Raw genomic sequence first — 17,705 nt, forward strand, 5'->3', positions numbered from 1 at the left:
CCTTACTCAGAGAACACCAGTCTGCTGTCAGTGTTCTCTCTAGAGCCTTTACAGCTGTAGCTTTGAGGTTGTGGAGGAGCTTCTACAAAGGCTCGTCTGTGTGATCTTTCCTGGGCCTCTGGGGGAAATATTAGCAAGCTGTAAGTTGAGTTCTAAGAAGAGGCTGTTGTGTAGAGACTATGGCTGGATCTAGACACATTAAAAAAAAAGTTTCAGGAAAATGCACTGTAAACCTCATAATGGGAAAGCACATTGCTGAAAGACGGAACTCCACAGCGCCATCTGGTGTCACAGTGTTATAGCACATTTAACATTATTTTTCTTTACTGATGTCGCTGAGTCCTATATTTGTGTTTCCTACTTTGGTGGGCTCACAAGGTTTGAATTATAAGTGGTTGTGGGTTTTTGTTTGTGTGACTAATAAAATGACCACGGTTATAATAAAGGAGTGTGTGCGTATGTGCAGGAGGAGGAATTGTATGTTGTAAAGACCCCCTAGGGTGGAAAGTGCAATCACCTTGGTTGAGAACAGTGGTTGGGAGCCTTCAACCCACGAGCCGGATCAGGCCCACCAGGCCTTTTTGGGCCAACCATACCCACCTTCCCTAGGCCTGTTGTCATTGTGTTGATCGTGGTTTCTAAAGCCCTGGGGTCCAAGTATCCGAAGCAGCACCTTCTCCAAGGCCAGCCGATGTGATTCCTAACATTGGTGGAGTGGGTTTGTCTCTGCTTATGGTCCCCACTAGGATTCATGGTTCAAGATTGGATAGCAAGGCCCCCCGATTCTAGAATCATGACCCCCTGGAGTTAGGCTTGCCTTCATCATTATTTGCATTCAGGTGTCTGTTGAAGATGTCTTTGTTTACCCAGACCTTTACAGATCAAGCTTTTATTGTCTAATGCCTAACGTCAGCAAGTGATACTATGTTTTAATAATGTTGTTATTTCATGGAGATTTGGCGATTTGTAATATGTTTTATCTACTTAAGTATTTTGTTGTTTTATCTTTTATTGTACATCACTCTGGGCTTCTTTTGGAGGAAGGGGAATTCATAAACCTAATACCTAAAAACAAATAAAGACCTCACAGGCAGTTTCTTAGACTTCTGCCCTTTTAAGCCGAGTTTAAATAAATTGTGAGGGGGCTCCTTGGCATTTTTGGAGTGTGTTGGTATTAACCAAACAGCTGCATTAAAGCATGTTGTGTTATTATTCCTTTAAGTTTATGTGGGTGGGAAGATGGCATTACTTAAACTGACATAAAGAGCTGCTCTAGTCGAAAGGCGCTCAGCTTCCCAAGGGCTCCCTTTCAAGCAAAGCATGCTGTGTGTTTGCTTTGAGTGGCCACCTCTTAGGGGGTTGTTGAAGGCTTGTCTCAGAGGAGGATGGTAAATACACTTTTTCTGAAATGATATTATTCTGTCTGTCTCTCTTTAATTGCAGGTGGGCTAACCCAGATGGCACCACATCCAGGTAAGCATTGGGGAGGCCAAAGGTCTTGGGGCTAACTCTTCAAAGGTCTTGTCAGCCATTGTTTTAACATCCCTCCTGCACAAGAGAATTTGGGCAGGAATAGAGCCCCTCTCTGTGTCCCAGAGACTGCCATTATTATTATTATTATTATTATTACTATTACTACTGCTATTATTATTATTATTATTATTATTTACAGTGTTTTACAGAGTACAAAAAAATGTGTGGGTGTTTTTTCCTCCAAAACTCTTTGGTTTTATTCTGGTCCTGAGAGCTGACTTTCCATTTTTGATGCTGCATCCAGGTTGGGGAGGAGAGAGAATCAATTAAAATGGGTACCAGGACCATCTCTCACGCATGCACACACATATTCAGCAGTGCTTTTCTCTTCCAGGATCTTTGGCTTTGTGGCCAAGAAGCAAGGCAGCCCATGTGAGAACGTCTGCCACCTCTTTGCTGAGCTAGACCCTGAGCAACCGGCATCGGCCATTGTCAACTTCATCACAAAGGTTATGCTGGGGACTCACCGGAGATGAAGGGACACTGCTGCAGATCTCTCTGCAGGCATCTTCTTCCTCCTCCTCCCCACCTTGACCACTGATTTGTGCTGCTCGTGTAATGCGGGGAGAAGCTGTTATTGGGCAGGTTGGCAGGCCCAGGTGGAGTCACTGCTAGGGAGTTTTCTACTCCCCTGCCTCTCCCCCACCTACTGGCCAGCAAAAAGGGCTCTAGGGGGAGTGGATGTCAAGGCTGCACTCACTTCACTGGACCCCAGGAGTCTGCATTGCACTGTGTTTTCTTACTAGCAGACAAAGCACCAATGGATGACAACTTAGAAAAGGACTGTACAGCTTTAAATATTTGGCTGATTTTTTTCATAAGCTCAGACAAGGCTCTGCAGCACAACAGTAACTGAAGGCATCTGGGAGCAATGAATATGTGGAGCTGTCTGCATCCATTAAGAGGCAGCATGTTGTACCATCCTAGTAGACGAAGAGGTTAGAATTACTCTGGGCAGGCCAAGGGTAGCATAAGGGCCAGCTTGCAAACACCATGCTGGGGAAATCTGGTTCTTGCTTCTCCGCTGCAAAGCAACAGAAGGCGGGTGGTTCTGTTTGCAGGGTCAAAGCCCCAGCAAAGTGAGAAAGGCACCTGGGGATGTTTGCCAGGGTTGGGGTTGGGGAGGAGACTAGTGGGAAGGTGAAGGGTTAAGCTCTCCCGCTACTTGCTGTTTTCCCCACTCCTGCAAATCCTTAGCATATGGGCATGTGTGCCATTTTGCAGCACAGAACCAGCAGCCAGAGGTCCAAGCCCCATGTCTGCTTCTGATCACTGCAGATCAGTCTGGCTATAAATATCCTTTAGACTTATCAAGTACTAACCTTGTCTTCCATTAGTGAGGAAAAGTGCTCAACATGGAAAGATAAGTGATCCATTTTGGAAGTTTTAAGCTAGGTGGACAGCAGTCAGTTCTACTGTTAGCTTTCTGGATGAGTTGAAGTAGATCAGCAAGTATTTGTGACTCCCAAGTTGTGACAACCAGAAAATAACACCCCTCCCAGTGTTACATTACTGAAACAAAGGAGATGGGCAGGGGGCTACCTGGAATGTTATTTGTGTGTGTCTGAAAGACTGTGAAAGTGGTTAGAGGGTGTCCGGGTTTTAGTAAAAAATGGAAGTAGATCTCATAAGCCTGAAGCCTGTCTGCCCTGTTTTAAACACTCAGGCTATGGCCTCAAAGCTGGTCTTGGGTGTTTTAGAATTCTAATTTAATTTTTTAATGCCCCTCCCTTCCTTTCATCCTTTGCTGTACCAATATATTTTATCAGTCTGGCAGTCTTTCTTACCATTGGCTCTGAAGCTTGGATGTGGGTTTCAATTAATTTCCCACTACTCTTTGTCATTTAGAATGAAGGCCTTGCTTTCTGGATAGGATTCTAAGGCAACAACCCTTCAACTTATTCCAGTCTACATCTTGAATAGAATTGAGCAGCACAAGAGGGGCAATTCACTCACACCTCTTGCATAGAGAGTTTAAGCTATCAGGTAGTATTACTGGACCCCCAACTCCTATCAGCCTCAGCCATTGCAGCCAAGGGGCAGGGATAATGAGAGCCGTAGTCCAGAGATATTTGGAGGCTCATGGGGTCCCTACCCCTGATGATGTAAACAGCATCCAAAAGGATAGAACCCAGACTGCAGTAGGGAAACAGTAAGATTTGTAAATACTCGAAAATATTAACATGGGGTGGGGGTGGGTCACCATTTTAGGCCATCAATGGGAGAAAGATTTGTAATGCAAATCAACACTCTGACCAATGCCGGTTTTGCATTCACATTGCAGCAAGAGTCATGCATGAAAATGCACTGATTGTGTAAAGGAGGTGCATAGTCCATAACGTCTCTGGTGAGCTACCTTTCTCCTAGTTCTATAATGGAGCAGCATTTAGGCAACTGTATGTGATAGAGGGGTCAAGTGGGAAGCAATGGAAGCTGCTGTTTTGCCTGAGTAAGGATGCTTGGTCTTCAAATTACCAGGTTACCTTGTGGCAGGAGCTGAGAGTGGCGGCAGCAATGTGTGCTGAACGGACCAGAGAACAGTGAAGAGAATGGGACCAACTGCTCTCATATTCTGATTAAAATTAAAGGCAGCAGTAACCTGGGGGTTAGCAGAGTGAAGAACCAGGTTTTCTGAATTCTGCTCCTAGCTCAGGAGTGCAGAGAGACTGAGTACATGGATTTATGGCTGGATCATCTGGACCTGTCTCTGTGGGTGCTTCCGGCCAGAGGCTTGGTATTGCAAATAAGTAATTTGGGTATTACAAACAGCCAACAGGTGTGTTTTTTAAATCAGATTTTCTGCAAAAAGGAAAAAAAATGGATCAAAGGCAGGGTGGGGGGACTACCGCTTTATTGCAGCTGCTACAGAACCTGTGCATGTATGGGCAGCACCAATCCCATGTAAGAACCTGTCAGGAAGCACCTTTTGAGTTCAGTTTCCAGTTCTCTCCAGGGCACAGTTGTAAACAAAGTGCTGTTTTTCCCAGTGAAGCAATGCAGAGAAAATTGGAGTGGCCATTTATGGACCAATCAGTTGATATCTTTGAAGTTGTATGTGGTTGCTTTCAGATGACCTGTTTATTAAGTCGTCGTTTGCATGTTTGCAAACGTTGGCTGTTTTACTGAGCATTTCTTCTAATTTCTTTGTGGCGAGTTCACATGACACCGCAACAAAGAACTGTTATTCTACCCTTCCCTGTGTATTTTCTCATGACTTGCCTTACTATGAAAAGTCTGGGGTGTTGTTTTGTTCTTGGCTTGTTGTGCAAGAGCACAAAAAGCCACTTTAATCAAGCAACCTTAATTTGCCAGTATGCAGCTGAATCCCACCTGAAAGTATTGACAGTCTTGCAAGTGCTGTATGTTTTTGAACACAAGATTCTCTGCCAGATTAAGGAGCACCTACTAACTGCATATGCACATTTGCAAAGAGGAACGGGGGCTCTGTTCAGCCCAAGGTCTTGGGAACACCTTAAAAAGCTGTTGAATGGGTTACAGAGAGGTGTCTTATCACATGCATTCCTCAGAGCTGTGTTGTAACATTGTGTGAGGATATTCCAAAGTGTGTTTCCTTTTCAGAGAAGCAGCAGTGTCTAGTGGATAGAGGCAGCGAGAGGGGATGCTATACAACAGCCTAGTCTTGCAATGTTAGCACAAGCCAACTTCTGAGGAGTAAGTGTATGTGAGCCTTTGAACACTCCTATATTCAAACCTCGCCTTTACTCTTCTTTCACTTACTGTCATTTTCATTGAAGGTAACAGGAAACCCTGCCAGGTGTGTTTCTTCCCCCTAATGAAAGGCATGTGTGGCTTCTTCCCTCCATAAGGAAATGTGCAGCCATTCCTCGCAAAGGGCGTTTGTGCCTCTTCCCTTGTCTGTGCCTTATCCTGGTTTCATTAGTGCACTATTTGAGAAGGGGCTGCTATACATGTAGCAGTTTTGCTGAAAAGAAAACCCCACTTCTTGTACCTTTTTTCCAGCACTGGAATGCCATAACAGGAGAACACGCATCTGCTGAAATGCTGCTTTCAGTGTCTCTCCCAGAGGCTCAAAGCCCTGTGAGACAACTCATCCTTTTGACCACCAAGTAACTTTCAGATTGCTTTTCTGTGACGTGTGTTTTTATTAGCTAAAATAAGAGCAGCTGTTTACTTTGCATTATATCACGTTATTTCGTGAGAACCTAATGGAGCTGGAACTGAAACAGGGGTTGGGAACTTGGGGGAGGGAGACCCCAATATTGTTGGGCTACAGTTCCCATCATCCCTGGCCATGCTGGCTGGGGCTGATGGGAGCTGAAGTCACCTGGAGGGACACAGGTTCCCCACCCCTGAGCTACAAAGGTGGTCATATTTGTTTCGCTGTATCACAGCCTTCCCCAACCTGGTGGAACCCAACTCCCACCTGCCCAGGCAGCATTCTGGCTGGAACTGATGGGAGGTGCAGTTCAAAACAGCTGGAGAGCACCAGGTGAGCAAAATATGCTGCAATGGACCATGAAGAACCTATTTCTGGGGTGACTGAAACTTACTTACTTTAAATTAGTCTGTCACTATAGTTTGATAGCATAAAAATACTATATCATCACCTTCTCTGGCAAACTGCCTAAACTCTCTATTTTATAAAGGTTAAAAAAGGGGTTACAGAGGGTGTCTTATCACAAGCATTCCTCAGGGCTGTGTTCTTACACTTTGGAATATCCTCACACAATGTATCTCCTTTTCAGAGAAGAAGCAGTGTCTAGAGCAGGGGTTGTCAACCTGGTCCCTCCCGCCCACCAGTGGGCGTTTCAGGATTCTGGGTGGGAGGGAGGGGGTTCTATGGCACAAGCTGAATCCTCCTTCCATCAAGCACTTGGGGGCAGTAAGGAAATTTTACCATCAAGAAAGAGGCATTAGTGGGCGGTAGGTATAAAAAGGTTGACTACCCCTGGACTAGATGATCCTTGTGGTCCCTTCCAACTCTATGATTCTATGAGAAGGACTAGGATTATGGGTCACAGGGCAAGGAGAGTCTACCAGGAATACATAAAACCTGAGCTAGCAAAGGCCCTGCACTGGCCTTGTTTAAAAATAAGCAGACCACAGCCTGAATTGTTCTACCATTAATATGCCTAGACAACTTTGAATGATTCTCCCCTCTAAAAACTGGGAATTGTATGATGCTGCACTAATAGCTTGGACAATTGCTGCCATTTTGATTTCTAGGCTGCTTCTTAGGTGCAATCCACTAAGCCCTGCTGTTGCTCATTGCTGGGTGCCATATGTAAACAAGTAGAAAAAGAGCAACAGCTGAGCTTGGTTCTGTGTGTGTTTGTGTGTGTTGTGCTTTTTAACGCAACAAAGCAAAGAAGCCACCAATATTATTAAAGACGGCACATCAGTAGAAGAAGAGAAAATGGGGCTCAGTTAGCCCCCAAATCTTGGGGGGAGGGGGGGTTGGTTTTAGTACAGAGATCTATTTTTGTCTACTAAAGAATTTATAAATGGATGTTAGCCAGAGATGTCTTGATAATATATATCTATATATAAGGGGGGGGGGAGCTGCGGCACTAAGCCAGGTTATCTTTTATATCTGTATTTTTCTTCTCTGTGTATAAACGGCAACACACCTTCTGTTTACTTCGTAAAATTAACACCCAACGGGTGCTTGCTCTACTTTTGTTATTTGGCACCTGTGTCTGTCTTTCCATCATTGTCTTGTTTAGCTTCTCACTTTGGGAAGGGGAAAACAAGGGCTGCAGCAGGCAAGGCCTGGAGATTCTCCAAGCAGGAGTCCTTTGTTGCAATCTGAATTTCTTATTGTGCTTTTAGCACCAGAAAGAGGTTATGGCCACACGCTGGATGTGCTCTAGTTACAGTTACAGGAACTAGTCACATGCAGCAGCAGGTAGCCCTAGCTCCAGATGTTCCAATTCCATACACAGAAACAGACACAGCTTGCCACTTCAATATCATCATGATGCACATTTGTCACTGTTGGGCGGGGAGAAGGCCACTTCCGCATGCAGCGCACACTTAAAATCACAATATCGTAGACTTTGAAGGGCCCCAGGGGCCAGCTAGTGCAACCAGTGAGGGCACTGTGAAGATATAAGGTCCAAACAATAGAGAATGGGGCTAGGATGTAGTGAAGCATTATAAAAAGAACACAGAAGCCTATTCCAGTGCTGGATAAATATGGACATTTCAACTTTATTGAATGTATAAAGATTCTTTCTACAGCGATGCAGCAGGAACCGGTGCCATGCAGAGCTGGAGAGGAGGAGGTTCTGTTCAGACCAGACAACCGTCGGCTCACACAGCCCAAGAGCAGGCTGCACAACAGGGTGCAGGGCGACAGTATTTTGGCTCTCTCCAAGGACTGCAACAGCAAAGCCTGCTGATCTCTCTCTCTCTCTCACTGGCATCCCACTCAAGTATTAGGTTAGTTTGGTGATAGGAAGCAGCCACCAGTGGAAGTCTGCAACAGCAGCATGGATTAAGGTTGAAGATGGAGGTGCTGTCACATTTCCAAAGAGTCTGGGGTGGTTGCTGGCACAACATCAACATTCAAGCAAGAACGAACCACAAAGGGATGCTTATGTTCCCAACCCACCTATTAAAAACAGTACAATTGCAACAAAGCCAGGTAACTGGACCACAAGAGGGAGCCAGTGCAACTATTTGCAGGACCACCAGCTTCTGAGAAAACTAATAGCAGCAAAGGGCCAGAGGGGCTAGTGTAGGGGCCTGTCCTTCCCCTGTCTACCGCCCCCAATGATCACGGATCTCCTGCCATAGATTAGCCACACCTACACAAGTGACATCATGACAGATTCTTACAGTTCTGAAGAGCCTTTGAATAACCTCAGAGCCAAAACAGGTAAGCTTACAAGACAGCAAGCACAACGCAGAGGACAAGAGACCTAGAGCGCAAAGGAAGACAAGGGCAGGCCTACACATCAAGGGCCAGCCCTCATTAACTTGGAGGAGGAAGAGAAAACGCTTTACAATCAAACTGCAGGGCACATTTCACGCCCCATGTCTCTGCTTGCTTCCACTCCCACTTACAAAATGGCAGTAGCAGCAGTACAGGTTTGCAGCAGCATTGCGCCCAGGACAAGCAGCACCCTTCCAGGGTCCAGCATCAATTATTTGAGGGATCTCAATGGCTCAGGAAAGGGAGCTGGGAAGAAGGCAGGGTGCCCTCACAACACACCTCCAGACTGGCACTAGGAAGAAGGCATGCTAGCACAATAGCAGGAAGGGAGTTCAGCATGGATGGAAGGCCGCCTCCTTCAAACAAGTGATGTGACAGGAAGGTGCACACAACACACAGGGAAATATAGTCAAAGAAAGATTTTCACCATCTGTATAACATTCCCTCATGCAATCCTCAAAATTGGTACGGGCTCCTCTCAAGCTACGTTTCAACTGGAGGAGCAAGTGTACATTAAAAAGTGGCAAAGGGATTTGCAGGGAAAGCAGAAAGGCAAGATGTTGTGGGGCTGGCCTGCAGCTGGGGAGGGGTAACCAATGCCTGATGCAATATGGTGCACAGGAGTGTGCTGCTCCATCACAAAATGGGGCCCGTTGCATTCAGAGTGCAACGAGGCCAGGCCATATCCCAGCCTCCCTTTCAAAACTGAGAAGCGAGAGCCACACAGACTCGGAACATTGTGATTGGGAAGAGAGTGGGACACTGTCCCAGTAATTAATCCCAGACCTGCTTGGGAACAAGAGCCTCAGGATTGATCCAGCATCCAGCAATGGTACAAGGAGCCCAAAAGTATCTGCAATCACATAGGATTTTTTTTTTGGGGGGGGGGGGGGAGAGACCAAGATAGGTGGCCTCGGGTGGTGTTAGCTAGACAGATATCTATATGATCTATATGGCCCCACAGGCAAAATGCTGCCCCTGGAGGCAGAGGCTGCAAGTCCAACAGAGAACAACCTGAACAACAGGCCAGTCCAAGGAATGGCAGCAGGAAAGAGAGAGGCTCGGTCCCCACACCCCTTCACTCTCAGCCGCTGAGCGGGTGCAGATCTACCTTGACCTTCTCTCCACTGCTCAGCATCCCAATAGTGGGATAAAAGCCCCCAGACGGCACCACAGCATCTTTCTTGCCAATAATCTTCCCATTGCGTGTGAAGAACACCTGGGAGGGAAAGGGGGTGGGAAGAGAGAGAAAAGAAACACAAGACTTCAGATTATATCAGTGCAGTTTAGCTCTGCAGTTGATTCTCCTTCTGCAGAACCAGGCTCTGGATGAAATTTCCAAAAGGCAGATTGATTTGTTATGTGCTTAAGAACAATGCACAAAATTAGATCAGCTTCTACAAACTCAGTTGACTAAAAAAGTCAATATAAAAATCTGCTTTAAAAATAATAATAATTAAAGACTATAGGTGACAACCTAAGACAGTCAACTAAAGTCTCTTATCCAGCTCTATTCAAGCTTCCAGACAGTCAGAGCAAAAGCAAAGGCCAGTGTCCCGCCCAAATCTACTAATAGCTATTTGTAATCCAGGGTTTCCCATAAGGCAAGGAACCAGTTCTTAGCAAGTACAAGCCCAGCTTGTGCATAAAGGAATCTCTGAGACAAAATGCATGAACAGCTACCTTAACCTGATATGTATCTTGCTCGACTGCACCACTTCAGGCTGCAGGTGGGAAGATTAAGCATTTGAATGTTCAGTTTTAGAAAGGTCTCCTTCCACATACACAGCTAGAGGAAATGTGCTACTAACTCAAGCATTAGCTGATTTGCTAGATTTGTATGTGGTCAGACTTCTGTTCCCCCTGTCCAAAAAAATCAGGGAACATCCAGAAACTGACACCCCATCCTCAGTCTGAAGTAATACAATCTATAAAGATATATTATCACATGGCATTGCTTATTACCTAATTCACTTGCTCTAGACACTGACAAACCAACATTACCAGCAGTGCATGTCAGCCACCAGGGGAACCTTAAACACAATGAGAAAACTAGCATAAACCAGACCAAGTGATAATAATAATAATAATAAATTTTATTTATATCCCGCCCTCCCCAGCCGAAGCCGGGCTCAGGGCGGCTAACAACAATAAAACAGTACAAAAGTACAGCATAAACAACAGTCTAAAATCATTCGTTATAAAATTAATTAATTCAAGCCACTGGCAACTATTGGGCCAGAGCTCCGCGAAGATTGCCGAGGGAGGGGGTCAGGCTGTGCCCTGGCCAAAGGCCTGGTGGAACAGCTCTGTCTTGCAGGCCCTGCGGAAAGATGTCAAGTCCCGCAGGGCCCTGGTCTCTTGTGACAGAGTGTTCCACCAGATCGGAGCCACAGCCGAAAAAGCCCTGGCTCTAGTTGAGGCCAGCCTAACTTCTCTGTGGCCTGGGACCTTCAAGATGTTTTTATTCGAAGACCGTAAGTTTCTCTGTGGGGCATACCAGGAGAGGCGGTCCCGTAGGTACGAGGGTCCTAGGCCGTATAGGGCTTTAAAGGTTAAAACCAGCACCTTAAACCTGATCCTGTACTCCACCGGGAGCCAGTGCAGCTGGTATAGCACCGGATGAATGTGGTCTCGCAGCGAAGACCCCGTAAGGAGTCTCGCTGCAGCATTCTGCACCCGCTGGAGTTTCTGGGTCAGTCTCAAGGGCAGCCCCACGTAGAGCGAGTTACAATAATCCAGTCTGGAGGTGACCGTCGCATGGATCACAGTGGCTAGGTCAGGGCGAGAGAGGTAAGGAGCCAACTGCTTAGCTTGGCGGAGATGGAAAAATGCCGCCTTTGTTATAGCTGCAATCTGCGCCTCCATGGAAAGGGAGGTGTCGAAGATTACACCCAAACTCTTAACGGACGGTGCTGGCACTAATTGCGCCCCCGCAAGAGATGGGAGTTGTCCCCCCAATCCCATATCACCCCGTCCCAGCCACAGGACCTCTGTCTTCGAAGGATTTAGCTTCAACCGGCTCCCACGTAACCATCCAGCCACAGCTTCCAAACATCTGGTCAATGTGTCTGGGGCCGAGTCAGGATGGCCATCCATCAACAGATAGAGTTGGGTGTCATCGGCATACTGATGGCAACCCAGCCCAAAACTCCGAACAAGCTGGGCGAGGGGGCGCATAAAGATGTTGAAAAGCATCGGGGAGAGTATCGCACCCTGAGGTACTCCACACACCAAGGAGTGGCGCGATGACAATTCCCCTCCAAGCGCCACCCTCTGTCCCCGACCAGAGAGAAACGAGCGCAGCCATTGAAGGACTGTGCCCTGGATCCCCACGTCGGCAAGGCGGTGGTCCAGAAGTTCATGATCGACCATGTCGAAAGCTGCTGACAGATCTAGAAGAATCAGCAGCCCCGACCCGCCTCGATCCAGCTGTCTACGAAGATCATCTGTTAGGGCAACCAGAGCCGTCTCGGTCCCATGACCAGCGCGGAAGCCGGACTGGAATGGATCCAGAGCCGATGTTTCATCCAGAAACCCACCAAGCTGTTCAGCAACCGCTCTCTCAATCACCTTACCCAGGAACGGAAGATTCGAAACCGGGCGGTAATTGGATAGATCTAAAGGATCTAATGATGTTTTCTTTAAGAGCGGGCGCACCACTGCCTCCTTCAGTTCCCCTGGGAATGTCCCCGTGCCTAGGGACAAATTGATGATATCCCCCAGGAGGGCCCGCACCTCGTCTGGACATGCTCTAATCAGCCAAGACGGGCACGGGTCGAGAGGACAGGTGGTGGGCTTTCCAGCTCGGAGGAGTCTGTCCACATCGGCTGGGGATATCCGGTCGAAGTGGTCCAATACTGGACCCGAGGACAGTCGAGGGGCCTCCAGTTCCTTTATTGTATTCAAATTGGCCGGGAGGTCATGGCGGAGCAACAAGACTTTCTCCGCAAAAAAGCTCGCAAATGCCTCACAGCTGTGTGTCAAATTGTTATTTAAATTTGGCTGTCCCTCAAGGGACGTTAAAGACCTGATTATACTAAATAATTGCGCTGGGCGAGAGCTAGCGGATGCAATGGAGGCCGAAAAGTATGACTTCTTAGCAGCCTTCACTGCCATCTCGTAGGTTTTCATAAAAGCCCTATAAGATGTTCTTGAGGCTCCGTCACGGGCACCCCGCCATACTCGCTCTAGCCGTCTGAGGTCCCGCTTCATTTTCCGGAGCTCCTCGGTAAACCAGGGAGCCCGGTTTCTGCGGGGTCGCAGAGGGCGCTTAGGTGCGATCTCATCAATGGCTGCCAGGAGCTGGGTATTCCAGCCCTCAACAAGCTCAGTCAATGAGTCGCCAGGGGGAGCAAGGTCCCGCAAGGCTTGGCGGAATCTATCAGGGTCCATCAGCCTCTGCGGGCGAGCCCAAATCGGCTCGCCACCTAAGCAGGGTGGGGGTGGAAAGTCAATCCTGGCTTTCAGAGCATAGTGATCAGACCATGGCACCTTCATCGAAGGAGACATGATCACATCTATACCTACGCCAAAGATCAAATCCAGCGTGTGGCCTGCTTGATGTGTGGGGCCCGAAACAAACTGGGAGAGCCCTAGTGTCGCCATGGAAGACACCAGGTCCAGAGCCTGTGAGGAGGGAGTGGCATCAGCATGGATGTTAAAGTCCCCCAATACCAATAGGTTAGGGAACTCCAAGGCCCAGCCGGCCACCGCCTCCAATAGGCCTGACAGGGTGGCTGCTGGTGCGCTAGGTGGCCGGTACACCAGCCAGACAGCCAAGCTCTCCTCGGAGCCCCACACTAGGCCAACACATTCAATGCCAGGGATCGATGGTGATGGTAGAGCCCTGAAAGGACAATCTTCCCGGATTAATAATGCCACCCCTCCCCCCCGGCCCACAGTCCGCGACTGGTGGAGGACGGAGAAACCCGGGGGCGCCATCTCTCGTAAGGTAACTGTTGCCCCTTCGCGCACCCAGGTCTCCGTCACACAAGCCAGGTCGACCCCCTGCGAGATAAAGAAATCTCGCAGGGTGGCGGTTTTATTGCCTATAGACCTGGCATTGCACAGCACCAGTGACGGAGGTGAGTACTCCTTGCTCACCCTACCCTCGTCCCTCGGGATGGGGCGCAGATTGGAAGGGGTACGAGCGTGTCCATATCTCGATCCCCTTCGCCTATAACATCTGCCCCCACCGCCATACCTCCCTCGCCCCTCCACGGTAGCAATCCCAAGCCTCATAGTAGCCTCCATTGATGGCAATTAATGTTATTCTTTCGCAGCCTAAAACAATAAAACCTTATAACAATAAAACAAACAAAAAACAACAACCCAGAAAACAATAAAACAATACAAATAAAAACTGCAAAAATTACAAATTCATCAAAATCTAACAAAGTCCCAAGCCCACCCAAACATCCATCCCACCCCCATATATAAAAAATCTAAAGGGAAAGGAAAATATTTAATAATAATAATAATAAAAATATGTTAAAAAGAACTCTGCACCCCTCCGGGTCCTGCTGGGCAGTAGCAGCATCAGTGGCAGCAACCATCCTTGTGGAGCCCCACCCTGGGCCAGATAGTAAGTGGCAAGAAGGAGCAGGGCCCTCAGGCACTCACACAGGGGAGTCTTCCTGGGCAGCAGAGCAGTCCTTGTGAGGCTTCAGGCCCCGCCCCAGGCCAGATGGGAAGTGGCAAGAGCAGGGCCCTCAGGCACTCACCACAGGGAAGTCTTCCTGGGCAGCAGAGCAGTCCTTGTGAGGCTTCAGGCCCCGCCCCAGGCCAGATGGGAAGTGGCAAGAGCAGGGCCCTCAGGCACTCACCACAGGGAAGTCTTCCTGGGCAGCAGAGCAGTCCTTGTGAGGCTTCAGGCCCCGCCCCAGGCCAGATGGGAAGTGGCAAGAGCAGGGCCCTCAGGCACTCACCACAGGGAAGTCTTCCTGGGCAGCAGAGCAGTCCTTGTGAGGCTTCAGGCCCCGCCCCAGGCCAGATGGGAAGTGGCAAGAGCAGGGCCCTCAGGCACTCACCACAGGGAAGTCTTCCTGGGCAGCAGAGCAGTCCTTGTGAGGCTTCAGGCCCCGCCCCAGGCCAGATGGGAAGTGGCAAGAGCAGGGCCCTCAGGCACTCACCACAGGGAAGTCTTCCTGGGCAGCAGAGCAGTCCTTGTGAGGCTTCAGGCCCCGCCCCAGGCCAGATGGGAAGTGGCAAGAGCAGGGCCCTCAGGCACTCACCACAGGGAAGTCTTCCTGGGCAGCAGAGCAGTCCTTGTGAGGCTTCAGGCCCCGCCCCAGGCCAGATGGGAAGTGGCAAGAGCAGGGCCCTCAGGCACTCACCACAGGGAAGTCTTCCTGGGCAGCAGAGCAGTCCTTGTGAGGCTTCAGGCCCCGCCCCAGGCCAGATGGGAAGTGGCAAGAGCAGGGCCCTCAGGCACTCACCACAGGGAAGTCTTCCTGGGCAGCAGAGCAGTCCTTGTGAGGCTTCAGGCCCCGCCCCAGGCCAGATGGGAAGTGGCAAGAGCAGGGCCCTCAGGCACTCACCACAGGGAAGTCTTCCTGGGCAGCAGAGCAGTCCTTGTGAGGCTTCAGGCCCCGCCCCAGGCCAGATGGGAAGTGGCAAGAGCAGGGCCCTCAGGCACTCACCACAGGGTGATGACGGACAAGATGATAATCATAGAGCAACAGGAGCATGACTTTTTCTCTTCCCTAGTATATACTGGGAACAGAACTGCAGAAACTCCTGAGGGGCTGACAACAAGCTAGCTGCTTTACAGAAACCTGTAACCTATCCCTTGGGCAACACTTGGTATGAAACAGCTGCCAACGTAAGTGGCTGAGCGCCTGCCTGGTAGGACCCTGCCTTCTGACTGTGGACTAAGATGACAATAACCATGTGATTAACTATGAAGTGCAGCCAACAATATTCCTCTCAACACCACGTTCAGGGGGCAGGATCCCACATTTTGCACTGAACTGTCCAAGGAAAGGCAGCTACTAGATCCTCCAGAACTGTGTCATGGAGCACAAAATTTAGTATCCTGGGAGACATTTCATTATACTATAAGGAATAAAAGATTCTAGCCTCTATGGCTGCAAAGCTAGACCTTCTGGTACCTCAGAAACCTGAGGGGTGAGCTAAAAGAAAAAGTTCCCAACTCTAAAATGAGATTCTGTGGCCTGAAGAAATTTGCTCAATGCAAGTAGTTTTTCTCTAGCTACACATTATGAGAAGCAAGTCATGAGAAGAAATGCCCAGATCACTGAAAAGTGTGCTTATTCTTTCCTCCCTGCTTTATATTTTAGAATTTCAAAAGTTATTGCCACATATTTATGTTTGCAGCCATTAAGGACTAGAAACCATTTTGAAAAAGAAAACAAATGGAAGCCAAGGGCTGCAGGTGTTAAATGTTAAAGTGAGATACCGATACTCACAGCCCTATTTGTGATCAAGTATCTTCTAAAACTCTTGCATTACCTGCTCAATAGTGGAAGCTACTTGTGGAACCACTAATATGCGGAAAATAAAAGTCAGAATTATATGCTAAGGGAACCTACATTCTGCAACCAGAATTATTCAAGTCACCAACCAGGGGGAAGGGGTACAACCAGAAGGGTAATGAACATTGGTAATGTGCAAGTTGCAAGGTAGCCTTCCCCAACGCAGTGCCTTCCAAATCTTACTGGAATCTTACAAGCCCCATCATTCCTGAACACTCACTGTGCTGGCTGGAGCTAATGGGAGGCAAAGTTTAAACATCTTGAGGGTGCCCTGTTGGAGAAGGCTGTTGCAAGGGTAGGGCTCAACCAATAAACCTGATGCATGCATTTCCTAAGGGAACTTAGGCTGCTCTGTTTCTTGCTTCCAAATAGAAGCCATTCTACTTTCTCAAGCACTTCCTGATTTGGGAAAGGGACAGTTCCACTCTTCTAAATGATGTGTTTTAATTCCATTTGATCTTGACAGAAAGAAGTTAGTCTTATCAGTAACTCTTGCTGGCACTTACCACCACTTTCTTGCCTTCATGTTCTTGCTCCATGTCTTCCCCATCCTCTTCCTCCTCCTCCTCCTCCTCAGCTTCCTGGTGCAAGTAAAGGACATTCCTCACGCCTCGCGGTTTGGCCCGGATAGCCACCGTGTCACAGCTGTCATCACTGTCACCTGTAGGGCACCCACACCCCTCTATAATTCTTGCCATGAATTCATGCACGCCAGTCAACCACTACAGGAAAATCATTCCAAGGGTAGGCTTGACAGCCACAAAACTGCCTCTGGCTCAGATCTACAGTCACTAAGCAAGCTTCCTCCCTCAAACCCTTTAATGGTAAGCACAGCTTCCCTACCCTGTTCTCTGTCTAGCACTCCTCTGGCAGTGAAGAACCTTTAGAACTCTTGCTTTTAGAGAAGAGGGTGGCAGAACACTAGGCCATCAGAATCCTCAGGGAAGAGGGTAAAGTGAGGCCAACAGTGAGTTCCAACTTCAGGAACATGGCAACATTGGTCACCTTGCACAGTAGAAGGAGCAGGAGAGGAAAGTACGAAAATACGTTATCACAATGCCACCATGCTGGTTTAATCCAGGCTTGTAAATGAGCCAGCTGCCTTGCCACCAGTGGAACTAAAAATTGCCTCTAAGTAGCCAAAAAGTGAGTCTTACGGAAGTTAGGTTTTTAAAAACCCACCACCCCAATCTGCACACACACACACAAATTTAGACCATAGATGACCAATATAAACATGCTAAGATTTCAGCTTGCTAACACGTCCTATTTGTCAGAGTGGTATTATACAATGTACTAGAGAAAATAGATTAGTCCTAACACTACTACTACTACTACTACTACTACTATTATTATTACTACTACTACTACTATACCCCACCCATCTGGCTGGGTTGTCCAAGCCCCTCTGGGCAGCTTCCAACACTTACAAAAACATCAAACATTAAAACTTCCTGATACGGGGCTGCCTTCAGATGTCTCCGAAAAGTTGTCTGCAGAAACTTGCCAATGCAAATCAAGCTCTGTTCACACAAGCATGTTATGACTCAGAGCCATCCACTGTGATGTATTTATTGCTTGCTTTACTTAGTATCATGATTCACCAAGTTCTAGACACTCACCTTCGCTGTCAAGGATGTAGTCACGCGGGAACATGATCCCACAGCCCATAATGTCTCCCTTGTAGCAGCGAGGCCCAAAGGGGTCGCCCACTCCACTCCCATGAAAGATCTTGCCATCATCTGCAAAAG

General features: G+C 48.1%; 2 protein-coding genes across 10 annotated transcripts in view; one reads left to right on the top strand and one right to left on the bottom strand.

Annotated features, from left to right (window-relative positions):
• TNS2 (tensin 2) overlaps window positions 1–7,191 on the top strand; it is a 126,872-nt gene extending 119,681 nt beyond the window's left edge. For all 5 annotated transcript variants that reach the window (XM_080989637.1, XM_080989641.1, XM_080989639.1 and 2 more), the window contains 2 exons: window positions 1,444–1,473; window positions 1,868–7,191. In XM_080989637.1, the coding sequence (XP_080845763.1) occupies window positions 1,444–1,473; window positions 1,868–2,009 (172 nt within the window). In that variant the 3' untranslated portion in view covers window positions 2,010–7,191. The remainder of the gene's footprint in view (window positions 1–1,443; window positions 1,474–1,867) is intronic.
• A 504-nt stretch (window positions 7,192–7,695) lies between these two features.
• SPRYD3 (SPRY domain containing 3) overlaps window positions 7,696–17,705 on the bottom strand; it is a 49,412-nt gene continuing 39,402 nt past the window's right edge. For all 5 annotated transcript variants that reach the window (XM_080990187.1, XM_080990186.1, XM_080990185.1 and 2 more), the window contains exons 9-11: window positions 17,577–17,696; window positions 16,461–16,615; window positions 7,696–9,674 (exon numbers count right to left, since the gene is read on the bottom strand). In XM_080990187.1, coding sequence (XP_080846313.1) covers window positions 9,540–9,674; window positions 16,461–16,615; window positions 17,577–17,696 — 410 coding nt within the window. In that variant the 3' untranslated portion in view covers window positions 7,696–9,539. The remainder of the gene's footprint in view (window positions 9,675–16,460; window positions 16,616–17,576; window positions 17,697–17,705) is intronic.

This window comes from Podarcis pityusensis, assembly GCF_964106645.2.
Source record: "Podarcis pityusensis genome assembly, chromosome: 2".
Taxonomy (NCBI): Eukaryota; Metazoa; Chordata; class Lepidosauria; order Squamata; family Lacertidae; genus Podarcis; species Podarcis pityusensis.